Source organism: Lissotriton vulgaris, chromosome 3_1 (genome assembly GCF_964263255.1).
Source record: "Lissotriton vulgaris chromosome 3_1, aLisVul1.2, whole genome shotgun sequence".
Lineage (NCBI taxonomy): Eukaryota > Metazoa > Chordata > Amphibia > Caudata > Salamandridae > Lissotriton > Lissotriton vulgaris.
In genome coordinates this window covers 240,281,396-240,300,397 of record NC_141689.1, presented here as the reverse complement: position 1 = coordinate 240,300,397, position 19,002 = coordinate 240,281,396, and the positions used below count along the sequence as shown (strand labels likewise).

General features: G+C 41.8%; 1 protein-coding gene across 2 annotated transcripts in view; it reads left to right on the top strand.

Annotated features, from left to right (window-relative positions):
- Window positions 1-19,002, top strand: part of SKOR2 (SKI family transcriptional corepressor 2) — a 79,512-nt gene that overhangs the window by 49,987 nt on the left and 10,523 nt on the right. For both annotated transcript variants that reach the window (XM_086960357.1, XM_086960356.1), the window contains exons 5-6: window positions 11,901-11,966; window positions 12,310-12,408. In XM_086960357.1, coding sequence (XP_086816483.1) covers window positions 11,901-11,966; window positions 12,310-12,408 — 165 coding nt within the window. The remainder of the gene's footprint in view (window positions 1-11,900; window positions 11,967-12,309; window positions 12,409-19,002) is intronic.

Below are 19,002 nucleotides of genomic sequence, written 5' to 3'. Positions count from 1 at the left end.
TAGGCATCTTCACAGCTTTTTGGTTTACATAAATGTAAATCTTTTAACAATAATTCTTTATTTATTAATTTTTGTAATTTATGTATGTTATATAAAAAAGGTAGATTAAACCTGTATTTTTTAACAAGTACTATTGTCACAAGAAACGCCTTTAAATGTGTTGATCATAAATCAGTATGACATAGTGATGATGGGCCAAACCCAGAATCTATGGATGTTTTAGTGTATTAAAATGAGTCTGGACTGAGATAGTGTTAAACGTTCCTCACAGAACCTGCATTCATTTACTAAACAAATATTTTGAATTGTAGTCAGGGCTTGTAGAATTCTGCGGCCTGCCTATCATTGCGAGCAATCAAACCATATCTCATTACCCTTTACATGAGTTCCTGGTTCTGTGTTTTGAAAAAATAACTATCCTTTTATTTGCTAAAATTTCAGAAGAATTGTCTTTGCATGTCCCCTTCGTTTGGACAACTCATTTGCTTCATTGATTTCATGGCTTTGCAAAGTTAATAAAAGAGTCTACGTGTACTTGTTCACGAGAGTCTAATTGTGGAAGTACTAAACTTTTTATGGTGCAATCGGTGTTACCATAGTAAGAGATCACAAGGTCCTTATGCTGTGATGATCTCAAATCATATCAGTTCATTCATCCCATACGACATTGGTTGCTGAAGTCCCTGGAGATGTTAAATCAATTCTATCCTTAAGCATATTGGGGCAGATTTACAAGCCCCCTGCAACAACTTTATGCTGCCGTTGCATCACTTCTGTGACACTGCGGCGTTGTAAAAATGCGCCACAATGCAACATATTTACAACATGAAGCATCTAGGGAGATACGTCACATTGTAAAGCCCTGCGCTACATTATATACGCGTCAGGTATAATGAATGCAGGGTGGGCACTCCGTTGCAAGGAAGCCTCGTAAAAGGATGCAGTGAAATCTATCACGGAGTCACTTTTACGACACCACTGCGTCAAATTCTTGCGCCTGCTTGAAGCAGGCGTAAGGAGTGACACAGAATGATGGGAATAGGCATTCCTGACCTTTGCTGGAGTTGCATTGTGCTTACAACACGACTCCAGAAATGCGCTGCCTTTCCGCAAAAAGATGCACCACGCATCTGTCTATCCTTGCGCCACATTGTAGCGCAAGGCTTTTTTTCTGTCACGCAATTTAGCTGACGCATCTCTGCTAATATGCAGAGATGCGCCAGTTCTTGTAAATCTGCCCCATTGTGAGTGCAATGTTCAAGACCTATCTCAGCAGGACATCGCTGGAGAGATAGAGTCAGGCCCTAGGATGTGGGAATGTACCAAATGCTCAATAGTATGGAAAATTACTATCCGTTAACTTTATTTAAAATATCACCATCATCTCATGTATACTACAATATTGAGTAGAAGGAGAACAATTTGAAGGATAAAAGAGTAATGACTGAAGGATTGGACATAAAAACAGTCCTTTTGGAGGAGGTCATGCAGAAATGAATATTTGAAGTTTATATGAAAGGCGGGAGTAGAGCAAATACCTAAAGGTAGATTAAGCCATAAAAACAGGATACCTGAATTTGATGAAAGTTAGGTGTCTTATTTATAACTGAATGGAACAAGTGATCAAATACAGAGAATTTAGAGGGCCATGGATGCAAAAGGCACATTGGCCACTTGTCAGTGTGAGGATATTAAAGGTGTCATCTAGCAAGATTATAGTGTTAATTCTCTTTAGAAAATCCAGTTTTCCCCATTGATATGGATACAGGGTCTCATTGGGATTAGAAAACTATTGTGACAAAAGTCATAGGATGGCCCATTTAAGATTTTAAAATTTGATGAAAGTAACCAAAGTAAGATCAAATGTGTGTGTGGCGGCGGAGGCCAGAGTGATATTTCTTCTTGTTTGAGACTGATACCAATGGAGCTGTGGCATTTGGCAAACTCTGTACTTTTAGCATAAGTGGCAAGGGCCTTAGCGTGCTCCCATGTAATTGATTTTAAAATATAGGACATTACTGAGGTTAAGCTTTCAGAAATGGCAGCATCAACCTGTAACTCAAGAGAAAGAGAGCTGTCAAGTTTGCAAACTTTATAATTTCATATTTAAAATTCTGATTCTCTTTTATATATTATTGTAGGTTGGTTCAACCTCCATCTGGGATATTAAAAAGGGTACACATTGCCATATGCTTTACATAATGTTTGCTTCATGTTAATCACAAGAAATGATGCTTGTAATGTTGACGGCTCCACGTAAGGCCCCCCATTTTGTTAATGAGTGTTGACTGCTCTCCTTTTTTACACGTTTAGCCTATAAATGTGTACATTTATGTATTTTTTATTTATTTTATTATGTGCATTATTTTGAGCAACAATGTTTCATATTAGGGCAAGTATATACTATGGTAAACAGGACTATAGATAGATTGAACGGAGTTACAACAAATAAAAACGTTTTACTGTAAAGTGTTACTTAAACTGTTTAAGTAAGGACAGGTATACATCATTATACTACACACTAGGAAAATAGCTACAATAAATCAGTGTTGATGTCACTAATAAACTGGAGAAAGGCCGGTTATTCTCTAGTGAGACTGTAATTCAGATGTGACATTTGAAGTATTGGCAGTAGTTATAATAGAGTGTTTTTTCCCTCAAATACTACTTTCTCGGGGGACTGGTGTTATCGCTCTAGGTCCACTTGATGAGTCTGCCCGTAATTGGATCAAAATCAGCCATTACTCTGTCAGAAATCTGCCATTATAGAGAAAAGAAAGACATGCAAATATAAAAATTAAAGAAACACTTCTTTATTCTAAAATTGTCATCATGTGTTTCTACAGGATCCCATAAGTCATGCCACATTCAACAGATTTAAAAAAAAGTAGTATCCCTGATGTGTGTGTGTTTCACTGCATTTTCCATGTTTAAGCCAGTTCACCAAATACCTTAACAGCAGGAAATGTCTAGAAGAAAGAAAAAAAGATATCAAAGTCAAAATATGAAAGAAATTTGGAAAATCAACTGTCTGATTAGGAATCTTAAGTACTAACTGGACATAAACACGACTGTCCAATTCGTCCAATAGTCCTTAGCAATAATAACTTCATACATAACTCAGTTAGCTAGGATATCTTTATTTTATAATGTTTACACTCCAACAAACAAGATCTTGCTGACAATTCATATTTATAATAATGGTAGAGAATAGTGAGAGAATAGTGAGAGCAAAGAGCAACTTGCATGGCTCCTGCCTTCTTTTACATTACACTTATTTTAGGACTAAAATGTAACTCACTTCTTTGAAATGTTAATGTTAGCTGTCGAGGGAAATTGCCTGTAGTTAAAACAGTTTTAACATGACTTATAGTAGGTTTTATCCAGGTGGTTGACTAAGGTGATGTTCAAAATTATATTTTATGTGAAATGTTTTTTAAGTAATCTATTTGGATTGCTTTTTAAATTAAATTTAATATATTGTCTTTTTTTATGAAACCGAAATTAAGGTATTCAAGAAATCATAAAAGATTATGAGCATTTGTGATTGCAGGAGGTAATGACTGGTTCCAATCCCATACCTCTCTGACATCTATATGAGAGGTGAGGAGTAAAAAGATTTTTAAAGGGCCAAATCAGTAATGGAATCCAGATCATAGGAGCAGCCTCTACTTACTCGGTGCTTTCTATTTGTTCAGTCTGGTGTTGATTTTAGTATACTCCTCAAAGGGGAGATGAAGCTTATTACAACACAAATCTATACAAATTGTTTTAAAATAACAGTCTTTGAAAATTCAGAATGTGATCAGTATTTAGCATCTGTAATAAATGCAATTTATTTTATTTTTTTCCATCAAATTTTGGTCGACCTTGATCTAAATTAGAGTTGAGAACTTTCTTGAACCACCCCCACCTTTTCACCACCCATGGTCCAATACTTTTGTTTTTTGAGTAAAAGTATTACAAGCGGGAAGGGATGTCTCAAAGATGATGTAAATGCAGACATTAGGTAGACAGCTAGAATAGAAGAGACATCTCTCAGGGCATACAAATGTGGAATTTGGTAGCCTAGTACTGCAAACTCAAGACAGACTTTCCAATTTCCACACTGCCCTGGAATATTCCTACTCCAGTGTTCTTACACCGCGGGCATATATGCACCGCAGTGTAAAATAATCAGTTATATCAGCAATTTTGGCTCATTACAGACTTGAAGCAATAGATGGCATAATGGTTGTTATATTCCCTTTCCAGGGAGAGTATATATATATATATATATATATATATATATATATATATATATATATAATTCAATTAGCCTGACAGCCGCCAAGCTCCGCTCTCCTCAAGCCGCTAAGCGAAGGCGGTTCGTGTGTAGGTTGCGAGCCTCTAAATTAATTCAAATCCTGACTTTCCGTTTTCGGTCAGAGAACACACAAACAACTTCTTGCTGGAGAAATGCTTTTTAATGCAGTTCAAAGCAACAAAACTCTACGTGTTTCAGGAGCTCACCGCCCTTGTTCACGAGTGAAAGTGTTAGACTCACAATAGGTTTTAAATAAACATGTGACATACTGGTGAATAGCAATAGAAAGCAGACTAGCGCTGCAAAATAAAATAAGGCATGAGGTTATGCCCACTTGGGCGGAATAACTCTGGGATTATGAAAAAAGGACTGACAAAAATAAGCCCACTGGGGCTAGATAACTGTATGTGCTTTATTTGAATCAGTAGAGTAAGGCTAAAACCCAGGAAAGGTTAACTAGCTTATAGCTAGCAAAAAAGTTCTGGTGAAATCCTGAAAATAATGACCTCGTTTAGAACACCCGACAATTTATTAATTCTTTGTATGCAACGGCGAGCATATGAAAACTGTCAAAATGTATTCTCTAGGATTTATATATTATGAGGCTGTATACCATAGGGAATATGGGTGCATGTTTTTGTTAGTAACTATTCACTTTTATTTTGTTTAGCAGCGCTAGTCTGCTCTCTATTGCTATTCACCAGTATGTCACATGTTTATTTAAAACCTATTGTGAGTCTAACACTTTCACTCGTGAACAAGAGAGGTGAGCCCCTGAAACGCGTAGAGTTTTGTTGCTTTGAACTGCATTAAAAAGCATTTCTCCAGCAAGAAGTTGTTCGTGTGTTCTCTGACCGAAAACGGAAAGTCATGATTTGAATTGTTATACATATATATATATATATATATATATATAGGAAGACAGAGAAAAGCAGAAAGGAAGGAAGATAAAGATAGGTAAAGTGTGAGATATTATTTATTTATCTATCAATTTCCTAATTTATTCAAAATAAATCACTGTACCTGACACATGTAGGAAGTATAACATGTGTTCCACACTCTCAGGGGCTACATCTAGCAGTGGGCTTCTAACAAATAAACTTCAAGCTTCTACACTTATGAGTTTTTAAAATTAAGCACAGTTCCTGTCAGATGTAAAAATTATAAAATATGTTCCACTCTCTAAGGACTCATACGAAAAAACTTTAGGCATCTCTGCTTATGTCTCTTTTTCAAATTAACCACTGTACTTGACAGATGTATAAAATAAGCTTCCCGCTCCACGGGGGCGCCACCTACTGCCATATTTGTGTTCTGCCACATCTGTTCCCTTCGGAGGGGGTCTTGTGCTCTACATCCCCACGCAAAGCGAGGCCCATTATGTTTTCCATTGGAAGCAGCCGACTGCTTGTCTCAGCTCAAGGAACCAGGCACACAGCTGGCCACCTCTGGCGCGAGCATTTTTTTTTTAACAAGGAAATAAATCTCCTTCCCCCGCTGTCCTGGTCTAAATTGATAAAAACAGCATACTCAGCAAAAGTGAAGATCAGCCTGCAAGGAGACTGCAGCAGGTGTAGCCCGTGGAGTGAATTATTAACACTGAAATGTAACTCTATGAATGTGTTTTATTCAGCCAGTATGCAGTACCCAACACCATGGTTGTACAATGTCTACATGATATAATGTTGTACAGTCCTGGGTTAGTCCTCTAGCCAGATTCAGTTTCTATAAATACCGAGGTGTAGGCACATACATAAATGCATACATATATAGAAGGCAGATGAGTTGCAGAAGATTAGTGGAAATAAAGTGATGTGTCCAAGATCACACAATCAGCGGTAATAGAAAACTATCAGTTTAAAGAAAACCTGTCCGGCTCCCTAGCAGGCGACACAATCAATGAACCGAAGAACAAACATATCTGAGTCCAACAAAGCTCGATTTGTTTGCCAGGAGACTTACACTAGCAAAAATGCACATTTTGTGCTAATGAAAAAAGTTAACTATATTTAGGTAAATGCATCTCGGACTTGAACATGGAGTTATTATGCTAAATACAATCTGGCACAGTTTGCCAAGGTTGCTAATAGAAGAGGAACCCCAGGGCAAGGAAAGAGGCAAGTGGGGGCGACTCCATTGCCAGATGCAAAATGAAAGTGGTCTATCAACGGCAAGTGAAACTGGGGGAACCCAAACTATGAAGATATTTTGTAATTAACAGAACTAAGGAAAAGGATTTGTGCCACTTTTACATCTTCAATAACTGCTCCGATCGCAACACAAGAGCTGAGTGGTAAATGTACTGGAAACATGTCACCCCTCTTCGAGGAGCCATTGAACCGCAGGAAGAGAAGTGGACGATGGGATTAATACACATGTTTGGTCAATATAATTAGACAAACTTATTCACCTTGGAAATGCAAGTTGTGTGATAATCTTGCGTCATCAGTTTTTTTCCCTGGACACATTTATAAAACCAGGCACAATTTCCCCCCGAAAAAGTCCTGAAATGTGTGAAAACTATATGGAAATGGCCGCAGAAACACTTACTTCCGGGTTATTGCTCTTTCCAAGCCACGCACATTGTAATGATCTGACCATAATACTTGCCTGGTTATTCCATCACTTCTGATTATTGCCAATTCAAGTGCAATATTACTGCCTGTGGAGTTCATCAGCCTTTGTGAGGGGGTCTTTAGTATCTCCTTTGTGAAAAATGTCCTTGAGAATCATGAAAAAATACAAAGATATAATATTAATTTTCATGGTCACATCAGTTCAGAATGCGAGAAAAAAAACATACATCCTTCTGCTTCTGCCGCCTCATGCCTTGGAGCTGCTCTGCTCCCTGGTCCTAGCAGACACTGGGACAGCAGCAGACTCCACATCCAATCCCTGTGCTGCTCTCATGCTGCATGGGCAAGAACAATGAGATGATGGACGGAGCGCTGAAACTTTAAGGACACTCACCCCCAGTCACAGATCTGGGTTGAATCCATCATCATTCTTTTGCTCACTTCGCCACCCCAGTTCAGACCCAGTCATATGCAAATCCGTCTTGACCCTGTGCCTCATGGGAACAGTCCAGCCCGAACTACCAAGCCAGGTCTTCCCTGGACCAGAATCAAGCATCCTGGGACCAGTTTTGAGGTAACACCCTCATCAGCCGGGCTAGCTCGAATCCAGTGGCAAAGTGAGCTAGAGACCCACATCTGGGCATACCCTGCCAACTTAGGGCGATCAAGCTAACAGAATAAGATGATGGACGAGAGCGTGAGAGCATAAGACCAGTGCAGGGATTGACCTGAATGGGCTGCTTTGATGCTCTGCTCAGGTACTGTTTCTCCAACCTGACTGTACAGTACATCCAGGTTGGAGAAACCTAAATGCGCATATCTGTTTGGCTGGCCTAAAATAGCCGGCGAAACAGACATGCACAGTTAGCAGTGCACATCAATCCGCCACCTCGCATTGCCCGGCCACACCCATCCCCACACATGTTGGCTCAGCCAGCAGACGAAAATGAAAACACTATTGTTTTATTCTTCAACTGCTGGCTGAGCCAGTGGGGCGACGCTCCTCCGCCATTGCAGAGGACCTGCCGCTGCAGGGTTGTATGTGTAGGTGGTGAGGGTGTGAAGCGCTGTCAGTTCTTTGCTTCATCAGTGGAATCCCAGCATCCTTGTTACCACTCAACCCACCGTAGCGAGATTTACCTACACAACCTCTCCTTGTCTGGTCCACCACAAGGGCAGAAAAATATATATAACTCAAAGAGCTACATTGGATCATCCAACCTGCCAAGTAATCTGAGTATTAGTAAAGATGTTAGATGTACGGATAAGGGTTACACATGCACACTATGGAGAGGCCAAGGGAAGGGTAACAGATGTACTGTATAGAGAGGAATACGGGGAGGGTTAGACATGCAAGCTACGGAGGGTCATCCGTGGAACGGTTACAGATGCACGCTATAGAGGGGGCGACAGGGAGGGTTAGACATGCAAGCTATGAAGGGTCATCCGTAGATGGGTTACAGATGCACGCTATAGAGGGGGCGACAGGGAGGGTTAGACATGCAAGCTATGGAGGGACATACTCGAAGGGTTACAGATGCACGCTAGTGGAAAGCCGCGGTGAAGGAATATAGATGTGTGCTATGGAGGGGCCAAAGTGTTCAGGAAGATTTTGAATTGATGTGAGTATGCTGGTGGTACTATGCATAAAGTGCATATAGCGATGTTCTCAATGAGGGAGCACTTTGCAGTTCACACTCCGCGCCACAAACCAGGAGATGGAGGGGAGTCTTATGAGTTCATCAGGAGTAGATGGTAGAAGCCGGGGTTCCCCTTATCAATGAGAGGTGAGATGCGCCTTGGAGAGATGTGTCTTCAGAACATGGACATCAATTCAGAACATTCCAGGGACTGAAGAAGGAACATCACACACTCTTTAACCCCTGGTAACATCACAATGTAGAGGCCTTTTAACACCCTTAGTAAGTTGACACCTCCTGTCCCCTCCTCTGGGGAAGGAGTGAAATCTGTAGAGTGTAAACCTAGATTTTTGAACCCTTGTCCTGCCGAGTGCCACGGAAAGACCCATGGGTATCAGAGGGGCACGCGGACATGCTCAGCCATGATGCTCAGAAACCTGAGTGCGTAGTATGAGGGCTCTAAGTTTTCCTTTCTTACCCTCCTGTACTTTCAGCCTGGGTTCCCCTTGGCCCTGTGAGTTGCACTGTCTACTACTCCTCCCTACTACTGTCAGTGTGAGTGGACTGATTGATGACGTGCATTGTCCAACAGAACAGCAGGTGTCTGCTTGGCAATATTGCATTGGTAATGTTTACCTTGTACCGCAACGAGTAAATTATGCAACTCTGGTACATTTTATGGACCATCTTAAACATTTTGCAAAGATGTCACAGAACATTAACTTTGGAAATAGCAGAGAGCCCTGAAATGAATGTCACATGGATGCTATGCCGGAGAACCATGGTAATAATATGCCATAAACTGCTCTAATAATATGGATACTATAGCGAATGAGACAAAGCCCTGCATAAACAGACCCAAGAAATCTCTGCTTTGTACAAATCTGTGTGATTGTGGAAGGTAATGCACTGTGACATCTTTGTGTAATGTCTAGATAGATCCAAATAGGATTTCCATTCTCCACAGAATAGGGTTTTGTTCTGCAACGGTAGGGCTTCCTGAAAGTGCGCGCATGGGATGCTGAACTCCCACTCAACGCTGCTAATCCTATCTGGAGGCCGCCATTTTGTCGTAGAAGGAAAATGGGGAATTACGTGCCAATGAATATAAACATTGGCTGCTGATCACAGTACGCTAGTCTTCATTGCTATTGTTACAATTATCACAATTGCTACAATAAAAATAATAATTATTATAATATTCACAACTATGCTACTACTGTTAAGACTACTGTACTATGACTGCAAGTAGTACCACCAGTAAGAAGAAATAGAATGCTAACAATGATTTTGGTTTTGTGGGCGCTGCCACAGATTTTGATGGTTTTGTGGGCGGAACGAAAAGATTACCTGGTTACGGGGGGGGGGGGGGGCTTCGAACCTGCAACATGAGACCTCAACCGTGTGCCTAGCTCACTGAGCGTGGATGTGCTTATTGAATTATTACTGTAAATATTTATTCATTTGTTGCATTGGAAAAGCACATCATGCAGCTAGAAGCTAAACGCCCCCGTGCAGTGATCTGTAGGTGGAGAAGTTTACCTTGCTAAGAAAAGACACTCCTCGAGAGATCTGCAACTGGCCTTAGGAGGGGAAACGGCCACTACAACGCGTCCGTTTCCACGGAAACATTAACCATGCATGCATTACAATGCATGCGTGGTTACCACGAAAGCTTTTACCACGCATACCATTACTACGAGGTACGTAGTAAAGGCATGTGTGGTAAAGGGTAACAAAATAAAGTGGGGCTTGGGGGGTCTCCCCCCAAAAAAAGAAACTCACCTCAAAAAAACGAAGAGATGTGCAGGCAAATGGTGTCTTTTAAGAGGAAACGGAAAGAAACTTCCGCTTCCTCTTAACGACGTACAACGTCACCACGGAAGTATTAGAGGAAAAAGCTATTCATAGAAAACCCATTCCATTGTAACGCTTGCGTGGTAAAGGCATGCGTTGCAACGGAATTCGTTGTAAGAACACATATTCCCTTAGGAGTATGACTAGTGAGTTGGAAAATGGAGTTAGTAATATCTTACTGCAAATCCTAAATGCAACTAGTTCTCCTATTGCACTTAAAAAAAGGTACTGCTAGAACAGATACTACTATACTCTTACTACTACGATCTTTACCACTACCTTTACAACTATAATAATTATTATCCATCTAATAATTAAAAGGATTCTGCAATCCTTGTATAAAAAAATCCCAACTGGAAATGACAAAGCCGCTCAACTGTAATAAGTTATTACAGGTGAGTTTTGACATCACAAAGCCTGTTGCCAGAGCCAGCGGCCAAGGGGAAAGGCAGGTCAGGTCACAGAGCATAATTAAGCAGCTGCTTAAAGAACAAAAATGAAAAATGCTTTTTCTTTCTTCTGTGTTTTTCTTACTGTACAGTGACAAGCAGAAACGAGATATTTATGGAATAGGGTTTTTTTTTGCACTCCTTAGATAGTTATAGAAAAGTTAGAATCTTTCTGCATGTTTTTACATATTCCAAGATGCTGTGATTTAAAAAAAAAAAGTCTGGCATATATTAAACTGATTCTAATATCTTTCTGCAACAAATATCTAACAGCTTTTTTGATGTGATTCATTTTGCACTAGAGATTCAACTTTTACTGTCCTTGTTTGCAAATATGTTCTCTCTTTCATATGAAAGACCTACGCAATAAGGGCTTAAGTGGTTTGTGGAAAAGATAATGGTGTAACCATGTATTATGAGGAATAAAGTACCCCTGTCGTGCATGCTAAGGATATGACAAGTACCTCAAAGTTCCATAACCTTATAAAGTAACTCATCCTTTGGATTCATTCCACCATTGAACACCTCTATGATGTAATAGCACTATAATGTACAGCAGGGGCTACTTTATCATATATATTATCATTGTAATCGAATAGAAAAAATAATAACTACAATAATTATATATGGGATGCTGTCTTTTTTTATTCCATTTTATGCCTCTATCTATGTATATCTCATTCTCACTCTCTTCCTCCTCTTTGTGCCAATCCTGTTTTTCTCGTTCTTGCCTATGACCATACTCTGCAAACACCGGCACAAATTAAGCACTGTTAAATGTGCCGAGGTGGCACGGAACAAAAGATAACTGCAAATGCAGCTCGGTTCCAATCTCTACGAGTTGTTTCCTGTCTTTCGCCCCTGGCAAGATTCCTTCTTCAGCAGGGGACTCTCAGCCACAATTTGCATAGTAATTTTACTATCAGGGAAAGATTTGTAATCTTAGGAAGTCAATTATGTCGCTTGCTCATAAAAAACGATGTGAAAAGGAGACTAAAAAAGGCCGAGAAATAACATTTATTTTAAAGAAAGCAACCTTAAAGGATTCTCTTCTCCTGTTTGTGTTTTTTAGGTGATCCCACGCATGAAACCGCCCCACCTCAGTCCCTGAAAAAGGATGTGGAAAACATGGGAAAAGGTAAACAAAGGGAGCTTGGGCGATCTGGAAAGGGCCCTAAAGCAGCAGGGCCAGGCATCATATTTTAAGGCCTGACAAGGGGTGTATGAATAATATATGGAGCCACGGCTGCAAAATAATTGAGATTAATGCGTACATATCAATCAATACATGGCACGGTAATGCGATACTTTAAAATAATATATTACATCGATTTATATTCATGGATTTCTGCACTTAGTTGGAAACACTTTTTAAGCTGGTAAAATATTTTGCCTCGCAATGATGAATTGGCAGGCGCGGGGGCCACTGGGGAGTTATTTGTATACATTAGAGGAGTGAACCCTTTTCCTTCTTTTCACAGAGGAGCTGCAAAAGGTCTTGTTTGAGCAGATAGACCTGCGGAGGCGGCTGGAGCAGGAGTTCCAAGTGCTGAAGGGCAGCGCTTCATTCCCCGTTTTCAGTAAGGCGCTTTTTTTTTCTAAGCCCACTGGTGTAACACGTTTAGCGTAGATGCAGCTGTGATCATGGGAAGGGGTGCATGGGCCGATTTGTTTATAGTACAAGACAACACACTAATGAAAGCTGCACGCCTGTGTCCGTCTGTCCGTCTAGCGCCGAAGCCAAGAAAGCGCTAACAACAAGGCGCAAGACATGAGCAGACAGGAGGCTGGATGCAATTGTTATAAAACAGTTAAAAGGACCCTCCCATTCATTAGCAAACCAATTTGTTCAGATTCTATAAATATGCGGAAATAAACGCGTTGTAGGTTTGAACTTGTAGAAATGTATCACATTTCGACTCGTTCACTTAACCATTTCCTCTCGCGCCCCCAGTCACTCTCTCACACACACACACACGTACACACTGCATTTCTATGCCTTTGGCGCGCTCAATGTTTCGCCAGCTGTGCACCCCTTTTATGTTCCTCCCCATAGAATCATACTTACAAATGACACAGTCGTTTTGTGCACTCTGCAGAGGCCAAAGAGGCCAATAATTGAATGTGCATGTACACTGACCACTGCTTTCACCCTCAAGTGCTTTGGTATGAAATGTATGTACCCTATTCGAAACATTTGTCCTCACTACAAACTCACACACACAGAGGCAAGACAGCTTACAGTTTGCATTACAATACTTATATGTTGCATGAAAAACAAAACTACAGAAACATCTGGGGAGAAGCAAATCCTCCTGAATCACTGGCTCGGATTACCCTGGAGTTCTTTTAAACAGTGAAGAGAAAGACAGTGGGCCTCATTTATGAGAAATGACGCATCGCTGCGTGAAAGCAGCGATGCGTCACTTCTCAATGCGCACTCCTTGCGACATTCCTGATGTGTCATATTTAATGTATGACGCATCATGTTGCAAGGAGTTACAGATACGTCAGTATTTCTGACGTATCTGTAAGCGCAAAAGTGACGCATTGCTGGAGTGTGTCACAAAAGTGGCGCAACTCCAGCAATGCGTCCTTTCACATGGGGCTTGTCTTACGCCTGCTGTGAGGCAGGCGCAAGATTTTGACCCAACGGCTTTCTGAAAGTGACGCATTGAAATCTCATAGTTTTCACTGCGTCACTTCTACAACCCTTCCGTGCGTCAATAAGCCCCCCTTGCATACATTATACCTGGCACAGGTATAATGTGGCGCATGGGTTTACAAAGTGACGCATCTACCTAGATGCGTCACTTTGTAAATATGGCGCAACAAGGCGCATTTTTTACACCACTGGTGCGTCACAAAAAGTGACGCACAAGCGGCATAAAAGTGACGCACAGCCTCATAAATGAGGCCCACTGTTTTTACCTGTAATGTTTAAGAACATAAGGCCTGGAAGGCACCTGTTTCAACGTCTGTTTTTAATTACTGCCAGGACTAAGTACTGGTAGGACCCGGCCCACTTTCAGCCCTACCCATCTGTCCTCAGCCCCTGCAAAGGGAATCAGATCCTAACTAGGGAGAGAGTATATCAGAACAAACAAAACTGCCCTAGCCCTCAAAACAATGGTGAGAACATTAATACTATTATTGTGTGGCTAAGCTTGTTTTAGGAATATTTTTAAAGGCCAGTATGGTTAACTCATATTTTACTAACAAACAAATGCCTGTGCAATTCTTTAGTTGTAGGAAATGAGCACCCCAAGAAAGGCCTCAGCCACTCCCAAAGCGCACCCGCACAATAGAAACACTTTTATAGACTCTAGTAAAGAACTTTATAATTAAGTGTTTAAGTTCATCATCATCATCTTTTTTTCCATTTTGTAAAAAAAATCATAAAAGCACATTTAAAAAAAGACCCTCATATAACAAAATACAAATATTAAAACAAATAAAACCCCATCCTCACTAATCCATAATTAATTTCTATGACACAAATTCCCATTAATTAATAATGTACAAAATTAGTTATTCAGAAATCTTAAATAAAAACGGGTTATCAATGATACAAAGAAAATCAAGAAATAAATATTTTTCTTAACCTCAATGCCTATGCCATAACATTTTAAACTGCTACTTAAAACAAGTGTGAATCAAGACGCTGTAAAAAAATAACGTCCTTATATGATTTAAACAAATTTCCTCTAAGCACAGGACGTAGGAAACGTGAGCGATAAGAGTCATAAAGAGGACAATATAACATAAAGGGGATTATTTATGAGCCCTTGCGTCACTTTTGTGCTGCTGATGCATCACTTTTTGAGACGCACCAGTGGCGTAAAAAGTGCAGCATGTTGCGTCATATTTACAAAGTGACGCATCTAGCTAGATGTGTCACTTTGTAAACCCCTGCGCCACGTTATACCTGCGCCAGGTACAATGTATTCAGGGTGGGCGTTCCGACGCAAGTAAGCCCCGTAGAAGTGGCGCAGTGAAATCTATCAGATTTCACTGCGCGACTTCTCGAACGCAAATGCTTCAGTATCTTACGCCTGCATTTACGGCTTAAGACTGATTCAATTCAGAAAAGGGGGTGGTGATGGACAGAGTATCTGAATTAAGCAGAATACTACTACCCAGTCAGCAGATCAGGGCTTAATCCATCACCGTTTTTTTAGCTCACTGCACCATCCCAGCTCAGAACCTGGCTACATGCAAATTAGTCTGTCCCTGGCCCAGTGCATCATGGGGACAGGGCAGACCCGGTTCTGAGGGCTGACCAGGTGGACATTCGAGTGCCTGGCGTCGTGGGCGATGTGCCAAATACGCCGTCACCCCCCTCCCGCGGTCTATGGGGTGAATTTTCATCTCTTTTGAAGTGCACTCAATTTTTTGTCTCTGACCTAGAGACCAAGAGGGTGTGTGCGTCCCGCTTTTTTGTTCGGTGAGGCCCCCCTTTTTGTTGCACTTCACAGACACTTTTTCACTTTCAAGTCCTTTGGTAGGGTGGGCCTTAGCGTGCCCATACCGCCGGGGTTTACTCACTCTAGGTCCAGACGAATGCCAGGTTAACTATACCAACATCGGCAGAAACATGTTGACCAATCACTTCTTCACTTAATGTTATTGGAAACAGACCATCCAATTTAGTTGGCCTTGTTTGCCAACACATTTTTTAACCTTGCCCTTGATGATCATCCATTAAATCAATTTTTGATACATACAAGGCATTTTTAACTCACCACCTCACTCTGTTCACTTAACCCACCACATAGCCCTCACATCTTCACATTACCAGCTCCGCAGCAAATCTGGCGTTGTAGCACACTGGGGTGACATTCGGTCACACCCAGTGGGGCCCGATGATGAAGCATGTCACCGACCAGGTCGGTGAGTGAGGGCTTCTAAACAAACCTAATGGGCTTTGTTGGTTTCTTGTGCTCCCTTACTTTTGTATCTAAAAACCAAGGAACACTCTTTTGTTGTTTTTCCAGTTATAGTGGGGACTAAGAGTGTTCACTCCTCTCCCTACCTCTCTTTTTGTTGATTTGTCATTATCTATGATGTTCAGAGGTGTAGTCGCAAACAGCACAGTAACTACTACATTGTGTAACGTGAAATGAAGATGCTCCCTCGAGGCTACAGGGGTCTGAACGCAACACGCTGTCGCTGTTTCTAGTTTCTTTGTCCTGGTATTGTTTGTAAGCATGTAAGGCTGTCATATAAACTAGTGTAAAGAAAATCACAAAATGTACGTTTAGCTACTTAGGCAAACAAACAGGACTAGGTCCTGTATGCTCACAACTAGCTGTTTGTAGTAAGACCACCGGGAAAGCCCAAATCTGGACTGCAAGGTGCATGGCGTGGGCTATTTGACCCATGAGAGGGATATATTTGACTAATCCCCAGTTCTCTTTTTAAACTCTATCTCTGAGGCCACCAAACAAAGCTTACAAGGACCCCTAGAGATTGTTTTACTTATCACCACCATCACACTTCCTTTGCAATCTTCCCCTCACTTACCCTCTTCCATCGCTCATCTTTGAGGAAACACCTCAGCTCCTCCCCTCAGGGGTGTTGTAGCCCACACCATGGACCTTGCAGTCCAGGTGAGAGGAGGGAATCCAAGGATAAAGCATGTCACCCTCGGGTGAGTGAGGGTTCTTGTCCTAAAAAGATTTCTACCGAGGCCTGTTTGTTTGACTACGTAGACAAATATACATTTTGTGATTTTCTTTTTATACTATGGATCCATACGTTATTGGCACGTCTGATCCCATTTAGATCCTCTGTGTGGAGATAATATAAACCAGTGTACCAGCCCAGCTCGGTACTCTGTTCTTCTAAATGTTACTATATGTTGCAGACTTTTAGAACGTGCAGGTAGAGTAGTTTATGTATTCTTGAACAGACTGTTCGAGATTTTGGATATTGAGCAACCCAATATTCTTTCCTAATCCAACACTCACCCAAAGAGAAATAATATTTTGGTTGTTAAACATATCACTGTATCAGATGGAACTGGTAGTCTGTAAGGTGTGGAGTTAGACGACTTGTTGTTTGCCAGGATGTGTACAGGGTTAGTAATAGTTTGTTTTCATATTGTGTGCACAAAAATGTAAATTCTCCAAACGTTCTGCAGGCGGAAGTTTGACAGGAAAACTGCATTCCAAGATGGCCACAGGCCACCACTTTCACTCTGTGTGGATCAAAATGCATGGGTGTTTTATCCTGGCAGCCTTTCATTTATTTTCATGCGGAGTCCTCTGCGTTTGAATTGGAGACAGGTTTAGGCGTCCCCTTGGTACGATAGTACTGCGTGTTGGCTATGGTGTTAGAGATTGCAGAAATTATTATTGCTGCAAGGAAGTGTTGAGATGTGTTTAGTTGCAGGAAAGCAACTCTAAATATGAGTGGGCCTGCTAGTGACGCACCATGTAGTATTCCAGCTTCGGAGAGCTGCATAACCGGAAGTTGCTTTACTGAGGATGAGACGTATTCTTACCTCCAGGGCCGGACTGGGAATCAAATCCGGCCCTGGCAAAGTGGTCGACCAGCCCTTCTCCCCCCCTCGGGGGTTCGGGGTGCCACCAAGCTCTCTGCCAGGGCCGGTTTTCGGCCAATTTTGTTACAGGGCCGATTATGCTGCAAAAACGGCCCTGTAACAAAATCGCCCCCCATGCGCCCAAAACCGGCCCTCACCCGTGCGGCGCACAGGGGATTGCCCGGTGCCCGCTACGGCCAGTCCGGGCCTGCTTACCTCTTGACGTGTGAGGTAGAATCAAATCTGTACTTGTAAGGCGGGTATTCTCATCTCATCCTGCGCACCTGCGTGCGCGTGTGTGTACGCGCACGTGTGCGTCTACACTCATTTTCAAGAATATCACAGCTTCCAGTCTGCACTATGACCATTTTTTTGTAGGCTATTCCAGCATTTTTACTTTAATATAAATATTAAAGTCGATGGACATGTTCTTGTTTTTTTCCATTAGTAGGGACTTTCAGTTTATAGCTAAGGAAAATAAGGCTTTGGGAGATAAAGGGGTGTATTTATGAGCCCCTTGCGCCGTAGGTGCACTGACAGCGCAACTTGCTGAGTGAAATTTACAAGCACACGTAAAGCCACCCCACTTGGCTTTACGTGTCCTAGCAAATTTTGCCCCATTTCATGCAACACGTTGCGTGTTAGGAGCATGACACTGAGTTGCTGTGGGTGTTCCCATGCAACACCCATGTCCACAGATGCATTTCCAGATATACTAGCAATCGTAAACCTGGGAATGCGTCAGAATGCTATGCCACCCCCAAGGGTGGTGTAGCGATGCGCAACAAGGGGGAATGTCTTCATTTCTCCTCGTTTTTTTTTCTTTCAATGCGTGCTGCATTCTACAGCATACATTGAAAGAGGAAATCACCTCAAGTGATTGTTTTTGTGCAGGAAGGTGCCCCTTCCTGCATAAAAACAATCTCCCCATGACGCAGGCATCCTTGCACCACGGTGAATGGTGCCGGCGCATGGCAGCATTTTGTGCGCCAGCGCAGGGAAGTGCACAGAGATGCAACATGTTGTTGTAAATATGTTGCATCCTTGTGCCTCGAAACAAACGCAGCGTGGCGCAGGAAAATAACTTGTGGCACCGCGCTACATTAATATAAGCTCCATGGATTTGCCCAAGATCACACATTCTTCCAAGTGGGAAGACTGCATTAAGGGGCTAGATTTCCAAAGTTACGAAGCTGAGGGCTAAAAGAGTAGAGTGTAGCTCGTCTGAGCCACACTGTCCATGTTCCTTTTCCTCTCTACTTTGCTTTTTCCCAGAACTCAATAAACTGGCTCCGAGTGGTGTTTGCAGAAGCCTCGTATTGCAGTGTGTTTTACTTCTGCCCTGCTTTTCAAGAGCCTTGCATGCATTATGTCTGTCATGCAAGCGAGTTCCTGCTCAATTCCATGCACAATAAATTACCTTGTTACATATTTATTCTGAGGGCTTTCCTCTCCTTCCCTATGCTTCTCCTGTGGGCCGATACTTCTACCTGAGGCCACAGTAGCCGCGACCTCTTTTCTTAGCTTGTCTTCAGGGATACAGTTATCATTAGTGCAGCAGGTGCAGTTTCTCCGGGGCCCAGGGTTATGAAGGACTTACTGCACCCGAGATATGCCAGTCTTTTAA